The following is a 16,314-nucleotide window of genomic DNA, read 5'->3' as shown; positions in this document are numbered from 1 at the left end:
AGTCCACTTGTCATTCCAATCTCCTTTGCATTAGCGTAGCCTCTTCTGTGGCTTGTCAACTATGTGTCTGTCTATCCCTGTTCTCTCCCCTCTGCACAGGCCATACAAAAGCTTCACACCGCGTGGCCGCTGCCACTCTAACCTGGTGGTCCCAGCGCGCACGACCCACGTGGAGTTCCAGGTCTCCGGCAGCCTCTGGAACTGCCGGTCTGCGGCCAACAAGGCTGAGTTCATCTCAGCCTATGCTACCCTCCAGTCCCTAGACTTCCTGGCGCTGACGGAAACATGGATCACCACAGATAACACTGCTACTCCTACTGCTCTCTCCTCGTCTGCCCACGTGTTCTCGCATACCCCTAGAGCATCGAGCCAGCGGGGTGGTGGCACTGGAATCCTCATCTCTCCCAAGTGGACATTCTCTCTTTCTCCCCTGACCCATCTGTCTATCTCCTCATTTGAATTCCATGCTGTCACAGTTACCAGCCCTTTCAAGCTTAACATCCTCATCATTTATCGCCCTCCAGGTTCCCTTGGAGAGTTCATCAATGAGCTTGACGCCTTGATAAGTTCCTTCCCTGAGGATGGCTCACCTCTCACAGTTCTGGGTGACTTTAACCTCCCCACGTCTACCTTCGACTCATTCCTCTCTGCCTCCTTCTTTCCACTCCTCTCCTCTTTTGACCTCACCCTCTCACCTTCCCCCCCTACTCACAAGGCAGGCAATACGCTTGACCTCATCTTCACTAGATGCTGTTCTTCTACTAATCTCACTGCAGCTCCTCTCCAAGTCTCCGACCACTACCTTGTATCCTTTTCCCTCTCGCTCTCATCAAAAACTTCTCACTCTGCCCCTACTCGGATGGTATTGCGCCGTCCCAACCTTCGCTCTCTCTCTCCTGCTACTCTCTCCTCTTCCATCCTATCATCTCTTCCCTCTGCTCAAACCTTCTCCAACCTATCTCCTGATTTTGCCTCCTCAACCCTCCTCTCCTCCCTCTCTGCATCCTTTGATTTTCTCTGTCCCCTATCCTCCAGGCCGGCTCGGTCCTCCCCTCCTGCTCCGTGGCTCGACGACTCACTGCGAGCTCACAGAACAGGGCTCCGGGCAGCCGAGCGGAAATGGAGGAAAACTCGCCTCCCTGCGGACCTCGCATCCTTTCACTCCCTCCTCTCTACATTTTCCTCTTCTGTATCTGCTGCTAAAGCCACTTTCTACCACTCTAAATTCCAAGCATCTGCCTCTAACCCTAGGAAGCTTTTTGCTACCTTCTCCTCCCTCCTGAATCCTCCTCCCCCCCCCCCTCCTCCCTCACTGCGGATGACTTCGTCAACCATTTTGAAAAGAAGGTTGACGACATCCGATCCTCGTTTGCTAAGTCAAGCAACACCGCTGGTCCTGCTCACACTGCCCTACCCTGTGCTTTGACCTCTTTCTCCCCTCTCTCTCCAGATGAAATCTCGCGTCTTGTGACGGCCAGCCGCCCAACAACCTGCCCACTTGACCCTATCCCCTCCTCTCTTCTCCAGACCATTTCCGGAGACCTTCTCCCCTACCTCACCTCGCTCATCAACTCATCCTTGACCGCTGGCTACGTCCCTTCCGTCTTCAAGAGAGCGAGAGTTGCACCCCTTCTGAAAAAACCTACACTCAATCCCTCCGATGTCAACAACTACAGACCAGTATCCCTTCTTTCTTTTCTCTCCAAAACTCTTGAACGTGCCGTCCTTGGCGAGCTCTCCTGCTATCTCTCTCAGAACGACCTTCTTGATCCTAATCAGTCAGGTTTCAAGACTGGGCATTCAACTGAGACTGCTCTTCTCTGTGTCACGGAGGCTCTCCGCACTGCTAAAGCTAACTCTCTCTCCTCTGCTCTCATCCTTCTAGACCTATCTGCTGCCTTTGATACTGTGAACCATCAGATCCTCCTCTCCACCCTCTCCGAGCTGGGCATCTCCGGCGCGGCCCACGCTTGGATTGCGTCCTACCTGACAGGTCGCTCCTACCAGGTGGCGTGGCGAGAATCTGTCTCCGCACCACGTGCTCTCACCACTGGTGTCCCCCAGGGCTCTGTTCTAGGCCCTCTCCTATTCTCGCTATACACCAAGTCACTTGGCTCTGTCATATCCTCACACGGTCTCTCCTATCATTGCTATGCAGACGACACACAATTAATCTTCTCCTTTCCCCCTTCTGACAACCAGGTGGCGAATCGCATCTCTGCATGTCTGGCAGACATATCAGTGTGGATGACGGATCACCACCTCAAGCTGAACCTCGGCAAGACGGAGCTGCTCTTCCTCCCGGGGAAGGACTGCCCGTTCCATGATCTCGCCATCACGGTTGACAACTCCCTTGTGTCCTCCTCCCAGAGTGCTAAGAACCTTGGCGTGATCCTGGACAACACCCTGTCGTTCTCCACTAACATCAAGGCGGTGACCCGATCCTGTAGGTTCATGCTCTACAACATTCGCAGAGTACGACCCTGCCTCACACAGGAAGCGGCGCAGGTCCTAATCCAGGCACTTGTCATCTCCCGTCTGGATTACTGCAACTCGCTGTTGGCTGGGCTCCCTGCCTGTGCCATCAAACCCCTACAACTCATCCAGAACGCCGCAGCTCGTCTGGTGTTCAACCTTCCCAAGTTCTCTCACGTCACCCCGCTCCTCCGCTCTCTCCACTGGCTTCCAGTTGAAGCTCGCATCCGCTACAAGACCATGGTGCTTGCCTACGGAGCTGTGAGGGGAACGGCACCTCCGTACCTTCAGGCTCTGATCAGGCCCTACACCCAAACAAGGGCACTGCGTTCATCCACCTCTGGCCTGCTCGCCTCCCTACCTCTGAGGAAGCACAGTTCCCGCTCAGCCCAGTCAAAACTGTTCGCCGCTCTGGCACCCCAATGGTGGAACAAGCTCCCTCACGATGCCAGGACAGCGGAGTCAATCACCACCTTCCGGAGACACCTGAAACCCCACCTCTTTAAGGAATACCTGGGATAGGATAAAGTAATCCTTCTAACCCCCCCCCCCCCCCTTTAAAAGATTTAGATGCACTATTGTAAAGTGGTTGTTCTACTGGATATTATAGGTGAATGCACCAATTTGTAAGTCGCTCTGGATAAGAGCGTCTGCTAAATGACTTAAATGTTAAATATAACACAGTACCAGTCAAAAGTTTACACATACCTACTCATTCCAGGGGTTTTCTTTATTTTTACTATTTTCTACATTGTATAATAATAGTGAAGACATCAAAACTATGGAATCACGCAGTAACCAAAATAGTGTTAAACAAATCAAAATATATATATATTTTTTGAGATTCTTAAAAGTAGCCACCCTTTGCTTTGATGACAGCTATGCACTCTCTTGGCAACTGTACCGGGCAGATGGCAGACAGCGTGTTTGGCGTCGTGTGGGCAAGCGGTTTGCTGGTGTCAACGTTGTAAACAGAATACCCCATGGTGGAGGTGGGGTTATGGTATGGACAACGAACACAATTACATTTTATCAATGGCAATTTGAATGCACAGAAATACCGTGATCCTGAGGCCCATTGTCGTGCCATTCATCCGCCACCATCACCTCATGTTTCAGCATGATAATGCATGGTCCCATGTCGAAAGGATCTGTACACAATTCCGGGAAGCTGAAAACATCTCAGTTCTTCCATGGCCTGCATACTCACCAGACATGTCACTCATTGAGCATGTTTGGGATGCTCTGGACCAACGTGTACGACAGCGTGTTCCAGCCAATATCCAGCACAGCCATTGAAGAGGTGTGGGACAACATTCCACAGGCCACAATCAACTCTATGAGAAGGAGATGTGTTGTGCTGCATGAGGCAAATGGTGGTCAAACCAGATACTAACTGGTTTTCTGATCCACGCCACGACTTTTTTATTTTTAAGGTGTCTGTATTCCCAGTCATGCGAAATCCATAGATTAGGGCCTCATGAATTTATTTCAATTGACCGATTTCCTTATATGAACTGTAACTCAGTAAAACCTTTGAAATTGTTGCATGTTTCGTTTATATTTTTGTTCAGGTAAACTATAATATTATGCTTATCGTGATGCTTATGAGTCACTAACCGAACTCCAACACTAGAGAGCAGCAAACCCTTTTCTTTGGAGGTCTTATCTTACCGGCAGAAGTCTCATTTATAAAAGGTGCCTGCATTACTGTCACGGCTCTTCCTCCTCATTTCAAGGACATGCAGGCTACTCATCACATCAAATGAACAGATACATGGGGAGTGACAAGCCAATCTGATGCTATCAACATGAAAGGCTACTGAATGAATACAAAGTAGAGTGGTCTACAGATCCCGTAGAGTAAGCCAGCGTTTCCATTCACGTGCACTGAATGCGGAGCGATTTCTATAGGTGTGAGGAACTTCCCAGCATCAGAGCTCTTATGCACTGTAAGGGTAGAGGCTAGTTCAATTTTAAGGGTAAATCAAACCTACCAAAGCAATACACTTATGCAGTGATGAAGACTAGTCTGACAATCAGCCAATTAGTTGTAATAACTTGTATACCTGTATAATCAGTCTGATTAGTAGTACTAACTTGTTATTACTTAGGATTTTGAAGCTTGTGTGTAATATTGCAGTGAAGTAAGCATTTCACGTTAAAGTCTACACTTGTTTTATTCGGCGCATGTGACAAATAAAGTTTGATTTGAAGTACAGAAAGTGTCTGTCTGTCCAGACATGTTCTTCCTTTCCTGTAAATATTTTTTAAGGATGTAGTTAAAGTGAGCCTCAGTGCAGCCTCAGTACCTGATAAACTAAGTTAGTCTCAATGGAACTAGAATCAATAGAGATGTGGAAGTCAACATCGAGGTGAGGACAACAGTTGAATAGAGAAGAGACCTCTGGGAGGGGGGGGGCAAAGGGTCCCTACCCAACAACACTCCAACTGAAGCCTTATCACTCACACGAACACGAACGTTCTGGGTTCAGGCCGGGCCACGACACTACCAAGAACAGACTTAGTTCCTGCCCAGCAACAGAGAATCTGTTCATCTTAGACATACAAGGAGATCACTTTGCCCAGTTGGAAGGTATAAATATGTGATTGTGTGACTTGTATGTTGTGTTATGCAGCTGCAACATCCTGCTGGGTTTAATAAATCTAGTTTGAGCTTTACTTCCGTCTGGATTTGTACCAGTAGTGTCTTTATTTACATTGGAGCTAACAGGTACGTTATAAATACTGCCGATGTTTGGAAAAATGTGTATCACCTGTCCTACAGTACTCACCAATTTCTCTCCCTAGGGAAGAGTGGAGGATAGCCCCGGCCGAGGTGACCACCGCACACGACTTGAACTTTGACCCCTGGCCCCAAAGCTGCTCCAGAGGTCGTGGGGGCACTAGCCTGTCCCAGGCCAGCCCAGAGAAGGGTTGCTCTGTCCCATCCAGTGTCCTCAACCTGGCCTGCTCCTTCAGTTCACAGAGTACCTCCCTCCCGCTCTGCCTACCCCTGCGCAGCCCCCTGTAGGCCACATGGTGCCTGTTGAGATTCAGGTAGTCCCTCATGGACTTCTGCAGGTGTGGAGCGAGCATTCCCGCTGAGGCAATGCCCCTTCGCAGCTGCTGGACCACTGCCTTGGACTGGGATAAATAGTAGCCGTCTCTGCCCCACTGCTCAGCCCTGGACATGCTCCCTTTCCTCCTCGTCCTTCTCAGTCTCTCCCTCCTTATCTTCTCTTCCCTTTCCTGATCCACCCCCTCCTCCTGGTCGCTCACCTTTTTCCAGACCACCGAGTCACCATTCTGGCTCAGCTCCAGGGCCTGTTTTCCCTGTCGGCTGTGGCTGTGATCCTGGTTGGCGGGGGAAGATGAGGATGACACCTCAAGAGTAGAAGCCCTGATGCCCGATGGACTACCCTGGATGGAGGCCAGACGGCGGGTCTCGGGGTGGGTGAGCGAGGAGGGCGAGCGGAGATCCACATCCCGGGGGTCCAGGAAGTGGGAGAGCAGGGCCAGGAAGATGAGGAGCCAGGCCAGCATCACCACCAGAACCAGCTGCCTCCACTGCTTCATGGTTGGGGTCATGGTGGAGGACCTGGGAGTCATGGCGGGTGCAGCTGGGGCCCGGTCCCGTCAGCGATCCCTAGAGGCCGACCTGGCAGTGCTCAGGATGAGGCCTAAAGAGGTAAAACGTTATTAGTATAGCACATTTTCATACAATAAAGTGGATGATGAACTTCAGTAGTACCGCACCAATTCATACAATACAATGTATCCGTAAGTGTAAGCACTATAATAGCTTAACCCCCTAAGGTCTAAGGGCCCAGGTTTCTACTAAGCTAACATATGGAATTATTTTAAGGTCATACTAAGGAATATTTAGCTATCTGGATTTAGAATCCCTGTAAAAAAATATATATAAATAAAATATATTTGATGAAACATTGAATTTGCCCTTAACGCTATTAGCCCATAGACATGCAATAAATAACATAATCATACATGGCAAAACAGATAGTAAAAAAAAAATCAAAATCAAAAGGAAGTTAGGGCTCCCGAGTGGCGCAGCGGTCTAAAGCACTGCATCTCAGTGCAAGAGGCGTCACTACAGCCCTGGTTTGAATCCAGGCTGTAACACATCTGGCCGTGATTGGGAGTCCCATAGGGCGGTTCACAATTGGCCCAGCTTCGTCTGGGTTTGGCCGGAGTAGGCCATCATTGTAAATAAATTAATCATTAAAGAAAGGTTAAATAAAAATATGTTTTTAAAGTGTCCTATATCTTACAATTTTTTTTATATACCCATATTTAGCCCCTTTTTTTGGCACTAAAGTACTTCCATAAAAATGTTTTAACTGGTACCAGGCTACCTACAGACGAGTTTTGTGAGGCTTGTGGGTGTAGTGTGTAGCCCAAACTGTTCAGACACTAAAGACGTTCTCATGAGAAGAGATGTCTCCTGGTCTGACAAACACTGCTGTAGCTCTCCCGCCTTCCACCGCAGATGCGGAAGGCCGACATTAGTGGATGCGGTGGATTGAGATGCAGCCCATGCAACAACAAAAAACAACAGATATCTCTAGCTTAAACAGACAGATTTTGATAGGGATTTTTGTATTATGCTAATTAGATTTCCAAAGTGTCGTGGACAGAGAGATATAAGAAACACTACAAAGACCAGGATGGACACATCTCCCTTGTTGAAAATGCTTCCTTCCTGCCCTTCTTTCTCCGCTTTGAAGTTCGAACGGAACTGGACTGTCTTTTACTTTTGAGACATGAAAGCCTTCCTCTCTCTCGGATGTATCCTGCCCTTGTCAGAACTTTCCATTTAAAATAGAAGGTGCTGATTCCTGCTTTACCAAGCAATAGGGAACATTTGAATAATAATCCACTCCGTCCTTCCATCTATCCTCGTATTCACTCTTTGATCCTGTAGAGGTTGACTGTAGTTTTGACAGCAGTGTGGCCCTGAGTTGGTTAGGTTAAGTCATGTCTGTTTACATTCTCTATGGGCAGGGCCAGAGGAGGGGTTGGGGAGCTGTGCTGTACCTCTCCCATGTACCACAGTGAACACAAACCAGACAGACTGTGTTTTTCACACAGTAGAAAAGGCTTAATCATCATCATCCACAGTGGGACTTGTTTGTGAAGTGAAACCTGAGGTAACGTGATGTATTTTTGAGCAAAAACATAATTGGTGTGCCCTTTTTCCACAGAAAATATTGGTATATGTTCTTCTCCATTCACCACTGTGCCACGTTCTTTTGCAGCTGCAGCCAATTCTTACCACCCTGTCAACTAGCTTTCCCAATGGCGGGAACATAATGGATGACCAAATGAACAAGAACAGTAACAGTCATTACAATAGCAGGTAAATGTAAACACAGGCTGTGGCACGCAAATGCAGAATGCTAATCGTAGCTCTCACACCAGCACTCGCTAATTGTTGACGTTTCTCCCATTTGTAGTGGAATTGGCCCCTGGAGCCTTTTTTTAGACTAAATGGAGCCTTAATGTTTTCGAACAGCAGCGGTAGAGACTGAGCCATCACAGCTAAGTATTAAGCTATGACAGACAGACACAGAGAGTCAGAGTGTGAGAGAGAAAGAGAGAGAGGGAGAGAGAGAGGAGAAAGAGAAAAAGAAGAGAAAGAGGAGAGAGAAAGAGAGAGCGAGCAAGAGAGAAGGAGAAAAAGAGATACAGGTCTAAGTTAAGAGTAGATGTGAGTTCAAACATGTAGACTAGGTTAAGTGTTGCCAGAACCTAGTGTCGTAATTATGAGTTTAGGGGGTTTGAAGAGTCAGAGGGCTGATTCCCCATCAGAGCAAGAGCTTGCGCAGGGCAGGGCCAGGCAGGGAACCACCAAGCCCCAGCCTCTCTCTCAGGACTTTACCCCCACAAAGTACATCTTCAAAGGGTCTTTCCATCACCACCGGTGAGCCAGTGCAGTGCAGCTAGCGTGAATGACACGGAAGGTTAAACTGAAATAATCTGCCTTGGGGCACAGAAAGGAAAAGGGAAACACTACTGAAAGGGGGGAAATAAAGGTAATGAATTGAAATTCCACTGGGTAACCCACTGGCAGTATTCTGAAGAGAGATGTGGGCCTCTTTTCATTGTTCAACTCAATAGTGCTTAAGCTAGGCTACTAAAGCTAGCCCTCCATTTCAAAAGCAGGATTTGAGTGGAATTAGTATGGCATGGAGAAAAAAAATCATCGGGCTTCCCAAACCTTGTTTTTAGCAAAAAACACCATGAATGAACTGACATCTCCACTGGCACTGACTATATATCCCCCACTACAAAGCCTTGTGGGAAGCTGGCTGGCCTAAACTGATCCCTGCACCAATAAACCCCCCCCTAATAAGGACACTGTCTCCATTCAGAAAGAGACAATCTTGCCCCAGAAGGAACACAATTGGTTCTCTGCTTTCTCTCCAACCAGATTAGAGGTCGACCGATTAATCGGAATGGCCGATTCATAACAATCGGTAATCGGTATTTTTGGACCACGATTTGCCGATTTAATTTTTTTTAAATAATAATATACAACTTTATTTAACTAGGCAAGTCAGTTAAGAACACATTCTTATTTTGAATGACGGCCTAGGAACGGTGGGTTAACTGCCTTGTTCAGGGGCAGAACGACAGATTTTTACCTTGTCAGCTCAGAGATTCGTTTTTGCAACCTTCCGGTTACTAGTCCAACGCTCTAACCACCTGCCTTACATTGTACTCCACGAGGAGCCTGCGTGGCAGGCTGACTACCTGTTACGCGAGGGCAGCAAGAAGCCAAGGTAAGTTGCTAGCTAGCATTAAACTTATCTTATAAAAAACAATCAATCTTAACATATTCACTAGTTAACTACACATGGTTGATGATATTACTAGTTTATCATCTAGCGTGTCCTGCGTTGCATATAATCGATGCGGTGCCTGTTAATTTCTCCTTGAATCACAGCCTACTTCGACAAACGGGTGATGATTTAACAAGCGCATTTGCGAAAAAGCACTGTCGTTGCACCAATGTACCTAACCATAAACATCAATGCCTTTCTTTAAAATCAATACACAAGTATATATTTTTAAACCTGCATATTTAGTTAATATTGCCTGCTAACATGAATTTCTTATAACTAGGGAAATTGTGTCACTTCTCTTGCGTTCCGTGCAAGGAGTCAGGGTATATGCAGCAGTTTGGGCCGCCTGGCTCATTGCGAACTGTGTGAAGTCCATTTATTCCTAACAAAGGCCGTAATTAATTATGACATAACATTGAAGGTTGTACAATGTAACAGCAATGTTTAGACTTAGGGATGCCATCCGTTAGATAAAATACGGAACGGTTACGTATTTCACTGAAAGAATAAACGTTTTGTTTTCTAAATGATAGTTTCCGGATTCGACCATTTTAATGACCAAAGGCTCGTATTTCTGTGAGTTATTATGTTATAATTAAGTCTATGATTTGATAGAGCAGTCTGACTGAGCGATGGTAGGCACCAGCAGGCTCGTAAGAATTCATTCAAACAGCACTTTCGTGCGTTTGCCAGCAGCTCTTCGCAATGCTTCAAGCATTGTGCTGTTTATGACTTCAAGCTTATCAACTCCCGAGATTAGGCTGGTGTAACCGATTTTGAAATAGCTAGCTAGTTAGCGGGGTGCGCGCTAATAGCGTTTCAAACATCACTCGCTCTGAGACTTGGAGTAGTTGTTCCCCTTGCTCTACATGGGTAACGCTGCTTCGAGGGTGGCTGTTGTCGATGTGTTCCTGGTTCGAGCCCAGGTAGGAGCGAGGAGAGGGACGGAAGCTATACTGTTACACTGGCAATACTAAAGTGCCTATAAGATTATCCAATAGTCAAAGGTATGAAATACAAATCGTATAGAGAGAAATAGTCCTATAATTCTATAATAACTACAACCTGGGAATATTGAAGACTCATGTTAAAAGGAACCACCAGCTTTCATATGTTCTCATGTTCTGAGCAAGGAACTTAAACGTCAGCTTTTTTACATTGCACATATTGCACTTTTACTTTCTTCTCCAACACTATGTTTTTGCATTATTTAAACCAAATTTAACGTTTCATTATTTATGAGGCTAAATTGATTTAATTGATGATTTACATTAAGTTAAAATAAGTGTTCATTCAGTATTGTTGTAATTGTCATTATTACAAATAAATAAAATAACAAAATTATGTAAAATAAAATCGGCCAATTAATTGGTATCGGCTTTTTTTTGGCCCTCCAATAATCGGTATCGGCGTTGAAAAATCATAATCGGTCGACCTCTAAACCAGATAGTCACAAATTGAACTTGGCGAGCATGAGCATCATTTGCCTGAACGAAGTGCTGTAGCAACACCCCGAACACAGTGCTGTAACAACAATAACACAACGCTCCATCCAGCACACATTAGCTAAGTCAACACATAAGAACACACCAAGAACCTCTCCCCACAGATACACATACACCCCAGAACCTCTCCCCACAGATACACATACACCCAGATCCTCTCACATAAAAACAATCCATCTAGATCCTGACAGTAATTTCAAGGTGTAGGCAAAAACAGAAACAGCATGGCTGAGATAGACAAGGGAAGCCAAACAACAGCTGTTGATGTTTCCTCTGTGCCTCTGAGATAACTGAGATGATTCAGGGGGAGATAGAAAGATGAAAAATATAGAGATAAGGCAGGAACCAGGCCCTATATCCAATCATAGACATAGCAGGTATTATGTTTCGTAGTAGAAAATATAGACATCTTCAGCTCCAGTCTGGTTGGGAACCGAACTGACCGCTGGCCCTCTTCACACACCAGCTGGTCTCACAATGGCCCACAGCTAGGGTTTGGCACATGGCCCCTGGTCTCTCCGGCAGTGCCCACGCACACACAACCAGTAATGCAAACACACACTTGCGCAAACCTACACTCACACACACACTCATGCAAACTCACACTGGCACACAGTGAGACACACACTCTCTCAAACACACACACACACAGCCTGTAGAAGTCATTCCAGAGAGAGACAGCAGCAGGAGGAGGTCTCTCCGTGGAGAGATGATATCCCCCCCTGTCCTGTTTCTGCTGTCAAAATGCCTTCCTCCATCTTCAATGACACGCCTCGCTAAGCTCCATCTATTCTGTTATCCTCTTCTCTCATGTGGTGCTGGCCTGTTTAGAAAGCACTCCTGCATTGCCATTGTCATGGCACATAATGCATTCTGTATACGCAGAATTATAAACTGGTTGGTTCGAGCCCTGAATGCTGATTGGCTGACAGACATGGTATATAAGACCGTATACCACGAGTATGACAAAACATTTCTTTCTACTGCTCTAATTTCGTTGGTAACCATTTTATAATAACAATAAGGCACCTTGGGGGTTTGTGATATATGGCCAATATACCATGGCTAAGGGCTGTATCCAGGCACTCTGCGTTGCGCATAAGAACAGACTTTAGCCGTGGTATATTGGCCATATGCCACACCCCCTCGGGCCTTATTGTTTAAATCTACCTCTTGATGTGGTGCATGACAAAAGCTCTTCATGTGGGAGGAAGGTAAAAGTAGCTTTGGCTCCTGGCTAAACCACCATTGAGAGAGGCTCTCTAATAACCATGGCAGGAGGGGAATTTACAGTACACGTTATACCACCAGGCTAATCTACTATACTACCTCTCATCTCACATGTAGAAGATAGAGACTCAACGCCCACATGGCTGGAGGAGAAAAATGTCAAGAGGTTATTTTCAAGCAAATGGGCAAATGGAGAGGTGTTTTGTGTTGGCTTGCGATTCACTTATCGGTCAGTGTTTCTCACTCGATAATACTACGACAGGGGAGACAGCAAACACATGTTCTTCACTGCATCATGATAATAATTGTACTTAGTTACAAAATACCCAGAAACGTTCATTTGACTATGGGGGGGGGGGGGGGGGGGGGGGTACTGTATGCAACCTAGAAATATTACATTGCCGTTTTCATTTGACCAAAATCCTCTCCACTTCCTGATTTTCGCAGATATCACACAACGCATGGACAGAAAACATACACGATAACATCCGTGGTCAGGAAGGACACAGCAAAGCTCTGTGTTTGTTTGATGGGAGATGAAAGAAAAGTGAGTCACATGTACATGGGCTCCCAGGGGATGTGTGGTGATCAGGTCTACCTCCTGTGACCCAGTCTTCATGCTATCTCATCCCAAAATGGATGTCAGTCTCAGGACTCTCTGACTCTCATTGGCTCCAGAGCAAAAAGCACCTCATCCTGAGACAGAGAGGCTGGCTGACTCATCTCCAGTGTGTGGTTGTAATGGCAGCGTATTAACATTCACAAACATCCTGAGGGCCTCATACATCTCCCTACGGATTCAAAATAAAAGTCTGGGATCGACTGTGGTAATAGAAATGATACAGGAGTGAATGAAGGAAAATGCCTTATTACTCTTCCAGCTAGTCATCTTTTGAGGCCAGTTAGTTAGCCTATCCCAAAAGAGAAAGTGCGACAGAGGCATTATGTCTCTTCTTGTGTGGACCAGTTTAATCTAGCATACAAACTCACCAAGCAGTTTTGTTTCCAGTTTTGCATTAACAGAGAGCAGCAAGACATCAGCTCTCTCTACTTTAGTGGCCTTAGGGAGAGAAACCCTGTTTTGTGTAGCCTAAGCCTCGTGACTGAGTCTGTGTGACTGAATGAAATGATATCTCATAACAACTACTGTAGCGGGCCTGCAGGCTGGCACCAGAAGTGACTCACACAGCAGGGGCCAGGGGGTTCAAGCTATTTATTTTTTTAATAGTAAATCAGATATAGGGGCAATTCCTCAGTAACAGAATGACGCTAAAGACTCTGATTTTTCACTTTAAAAAGTATGACAAACAAAAAACATTGATTGCCAAGTTAAAAACAAACATACAACTCAATGCACTACCTACTCGTGGCTCCCGAGTGGTGTCACTGCAGTCCCTGGTTCGAATCCAGGCTGCATCACATCCGGCCGTGATTGGAAGTCCCATAGGGCGGCGCACAATTGGCCCAACGTCGGCCGGGGTAGGCCGTCATAGTAAATAAGAATTTGTTCTTAACTGACTTGCCTAGATAAGTAAAGGTAAAAAAAAAAAAAATTCAATTGGTCGCATTGGTGACTCAAAACTGTTCGATTAATACATGGCTACTATATTTATTGCGATCTAAAGTTTGCACTTACTCGGGTGGTAAACTAGCCCTAATAATATTAGTGCACATAAAGATGCAGGAATATTCATCTATATTGAAGAAAAAATAAATCTGAAAAATCTGGAGCCTTATTTTAACAATCATAAATAACAATAGCCTAATTGTTCACCCAAAATGCATCACAATCACTGGATTAGGTTGCACATTCAAATCACAACATGAAAATATGAAGAAATACCATCTTGAATACCATCTCAGTATTCTCTTACACTTCTTAATAAAGCACTAAATTACTTTAGAAGATGATAGAAGAAAAAAATATATATATATATATATCGTGTGATGCAGCAATTGTTTTTGGGTTGAGACCAAATCATGGACTGGTGCAACCAACTGAAAATCCTAGTGGCACCAGTGGCAGCAGGGGAAAATGTTAGTCCGGAGTCATGTAGCCAGGGTTACTTCCCAACCCTGGCTACTGTACTGTACTCTACTGTTCTTTACTGTACTGTCCATGATTGGTTTAGATTTGGACTGACCACATTTCAACTACTTTTCAACATTCATGGACGTCCGGTGTCGGTCAGTGTTCAGTGAGTGAAGGGGCTGGTTACAGTAAATGGAAGGAGAGGGGGCTCATGGGTAGGTGTCAGTAATAGCTGAGAGAGGTGACATTAACTGGAGAGAGAGAGAGAGAGAGAGAGAGAGAGAGAGAGAGAGAGAGAGAGAGAGAGAGAGAGAGAGGGAGGGGTGGCCAGACTGTTTTCACACTCTTGGTTTGACCACCACCTGACAGAAAGAGAAAGTAAACAGTTACGAGCTGAATATATGCCAGTGGCAGGGAGGACAGTAGCAGGTGACTACTATGAATTTCCATTGCAGTCAGTTTAGTTTCAGACATTCTGTTTTTTTGTCATTCTGTCAGTTACTGATTTGGTAACAGAATGACGTGTTTGAATCACTTAATAAATCATAAACCAAATTGATATCAGTAAAACACTACAGCTAATTGGTAGATCTACCTTTACTTGTTAATTCCATGGGCTTTCATTCTCCTCCGTCCTCACGAGGGAGAGAAATGACAAAATATCTTAAAGATATGTGGGTTTTTGGTAACAGAATGACAAGACAGAAGACAAGAGGACCTATTACCTTATTGACAGCTGTACCTATCCAGGGGTAGGGGCTATGGGTCGATATAGGATCAGCTGTTTTAACAAAGGGCTGCAATTGACACACACAAGGGAGGATACCCCATTCCCAACACCAGGTGTTCACAGGTGTCCAGTAATTAAGATGTCAGGACTGTGAAAGGTGGCTGAACAGACACGTCTGGGGCCAGTCTGTAGTCGATTGTCAGCTGGTATCTGGGGCTACTGATCCAGAGTGTCAGGCCAGGTGTCCTGGGACTGGTGGTGTTGAGGTAGCCTGGAGAAGGGCTATCAGACAGGGCTGCAAGGCTCTGTCACCCTGCCTCTCACCTGTCTTGTCTGTCTCTCTGAGCACACACCAGACCCTGACAATCCTCAATCTTAAACCATTCCACAATGGTCATTTATGGTCACTGATTTAATTAAGATATGTGAGTCCATCTGCATATTGTAGTTTATAATGTCGGAAACGAAAAACAATATAGTCAAATTATGAAAAGATGAGTCAATATAGTCCAATGTGTGTATGATTCTTTGTGCTGTACGATGTCGCCAAGTTGACTTTTGAGAGACAACATTGATTCGAATAAAAGCCTTCACATGGCAGCTCGTGTTGATCCTCTCAACACTCATCAATAGGTGAGCAGTGGGATCAGTTACCTGAGGAATTATACCTGTGTACTGTTACAAAATATTGATAAATATTCAAATTAAACAACAATATAATATCACTGGCGTTTTCAGGTCGATGGGAACCCGTATTTCTGTGGTAGATGAAATAGGCACACATTACGTTTTGCCCATGTTATGATGTAGGCAACTTTGTAATTCACGCTGTATTTCGGATGGAAGCCAGGGACAACGTTTTAACCATTCTACATGCCCCCTTTTCCATGTCACAGGTCGAAACCCTTTGTGATCTCTATATAAGCGTCCCTCTCATCATAACCCTCTGTTTGAAATACCCACGGCATCATTGATTGCTCTGTCTGATACGAAGATGGTAAAATGCCTTACCTGAGCTAGTCAAACTCTATTCATTCCGGCGAACATCGACATTTCTTCAGGCTTAGATCTGAAATGCAAAGACTAAACGGAATGCATGCTTTCGCGCCATCTCCAAAGAAAGAGGCAAGTTTCCAATCGAACGCTATTCAGTGCTGCTTGACAACCCACTATAGGATGTGTAATGTGGTGCTGTGGTTCTTTCATTTGAGGTATAAAAGAACCGTCCTTTCTCGATCATTTTTTTGGGGGGGGGGGTAGGGTGGGCGGGGCATACGTGAATGATGTGGAATTGGACTGCAAATTAAAGAAACAAAATATTGAAACAGAGTTGGTATTTTACTTCTGTGTAGACTATATTTACACCATGCCCAGCCCATCTAACCTTGCAGTTCAGATAAGAATAATAGTCTAAAGCTTCCACACCAAATATAGCCCTACACAATACAGCCCGCCACAACAGAAGAGTAGACC

At 45.5% G+C, this 16,314-nt stretch overlaps 1 protein-coding gene across 1 annotated transcript in view; it reads right to left on the bottom strand.

Moving 5' to 3' along the window:
• LOC115179286 (beta-galactoside alpha-2,6-sialyltransferase 2) overlaps window positions 1-16,051 on the bottom strand; it is a 28,969-nt gene extending 12,918 nt beyond the window's left edge. Inside the window, exons 1-2 of the mRNA XM_029740670.1 lie at window positions 15,853-16,051; window positions 5,271-6,158 (exon numbers count right to left, since the gene is read on the bottom strand). Of these exons, the coding sequence (XP_029596530.1) occupies window positions 5,271-6,087 (817 nt within the window). The 5' untranslated portion in view covers window positions 6,088-6,158; window positions 15,853-16,051. The remainder of the gene's footprint in view (window positions 1-5,270; window positions 6,159-15,852) is intronic.
• Between the last annotated feature and the right edge of the window lie 263 nt (window positions 16,052-16,314).

Source organism: Salmo trutta, chromosome 39 (assembly GCF_901001165.1).
Source record: "Salmo trutta chromosome 39, fSalTru1.1, whole genome shotgun sequence".
NCBI lineage: Eukaryota > Metazoa > Chordata > Actinopteri > Salmoniformes > Salmonidae > Salmo > Salmo trutta.
This window is presented reverse-complemented; position numbering and strand designations above follow the sequence as displayed.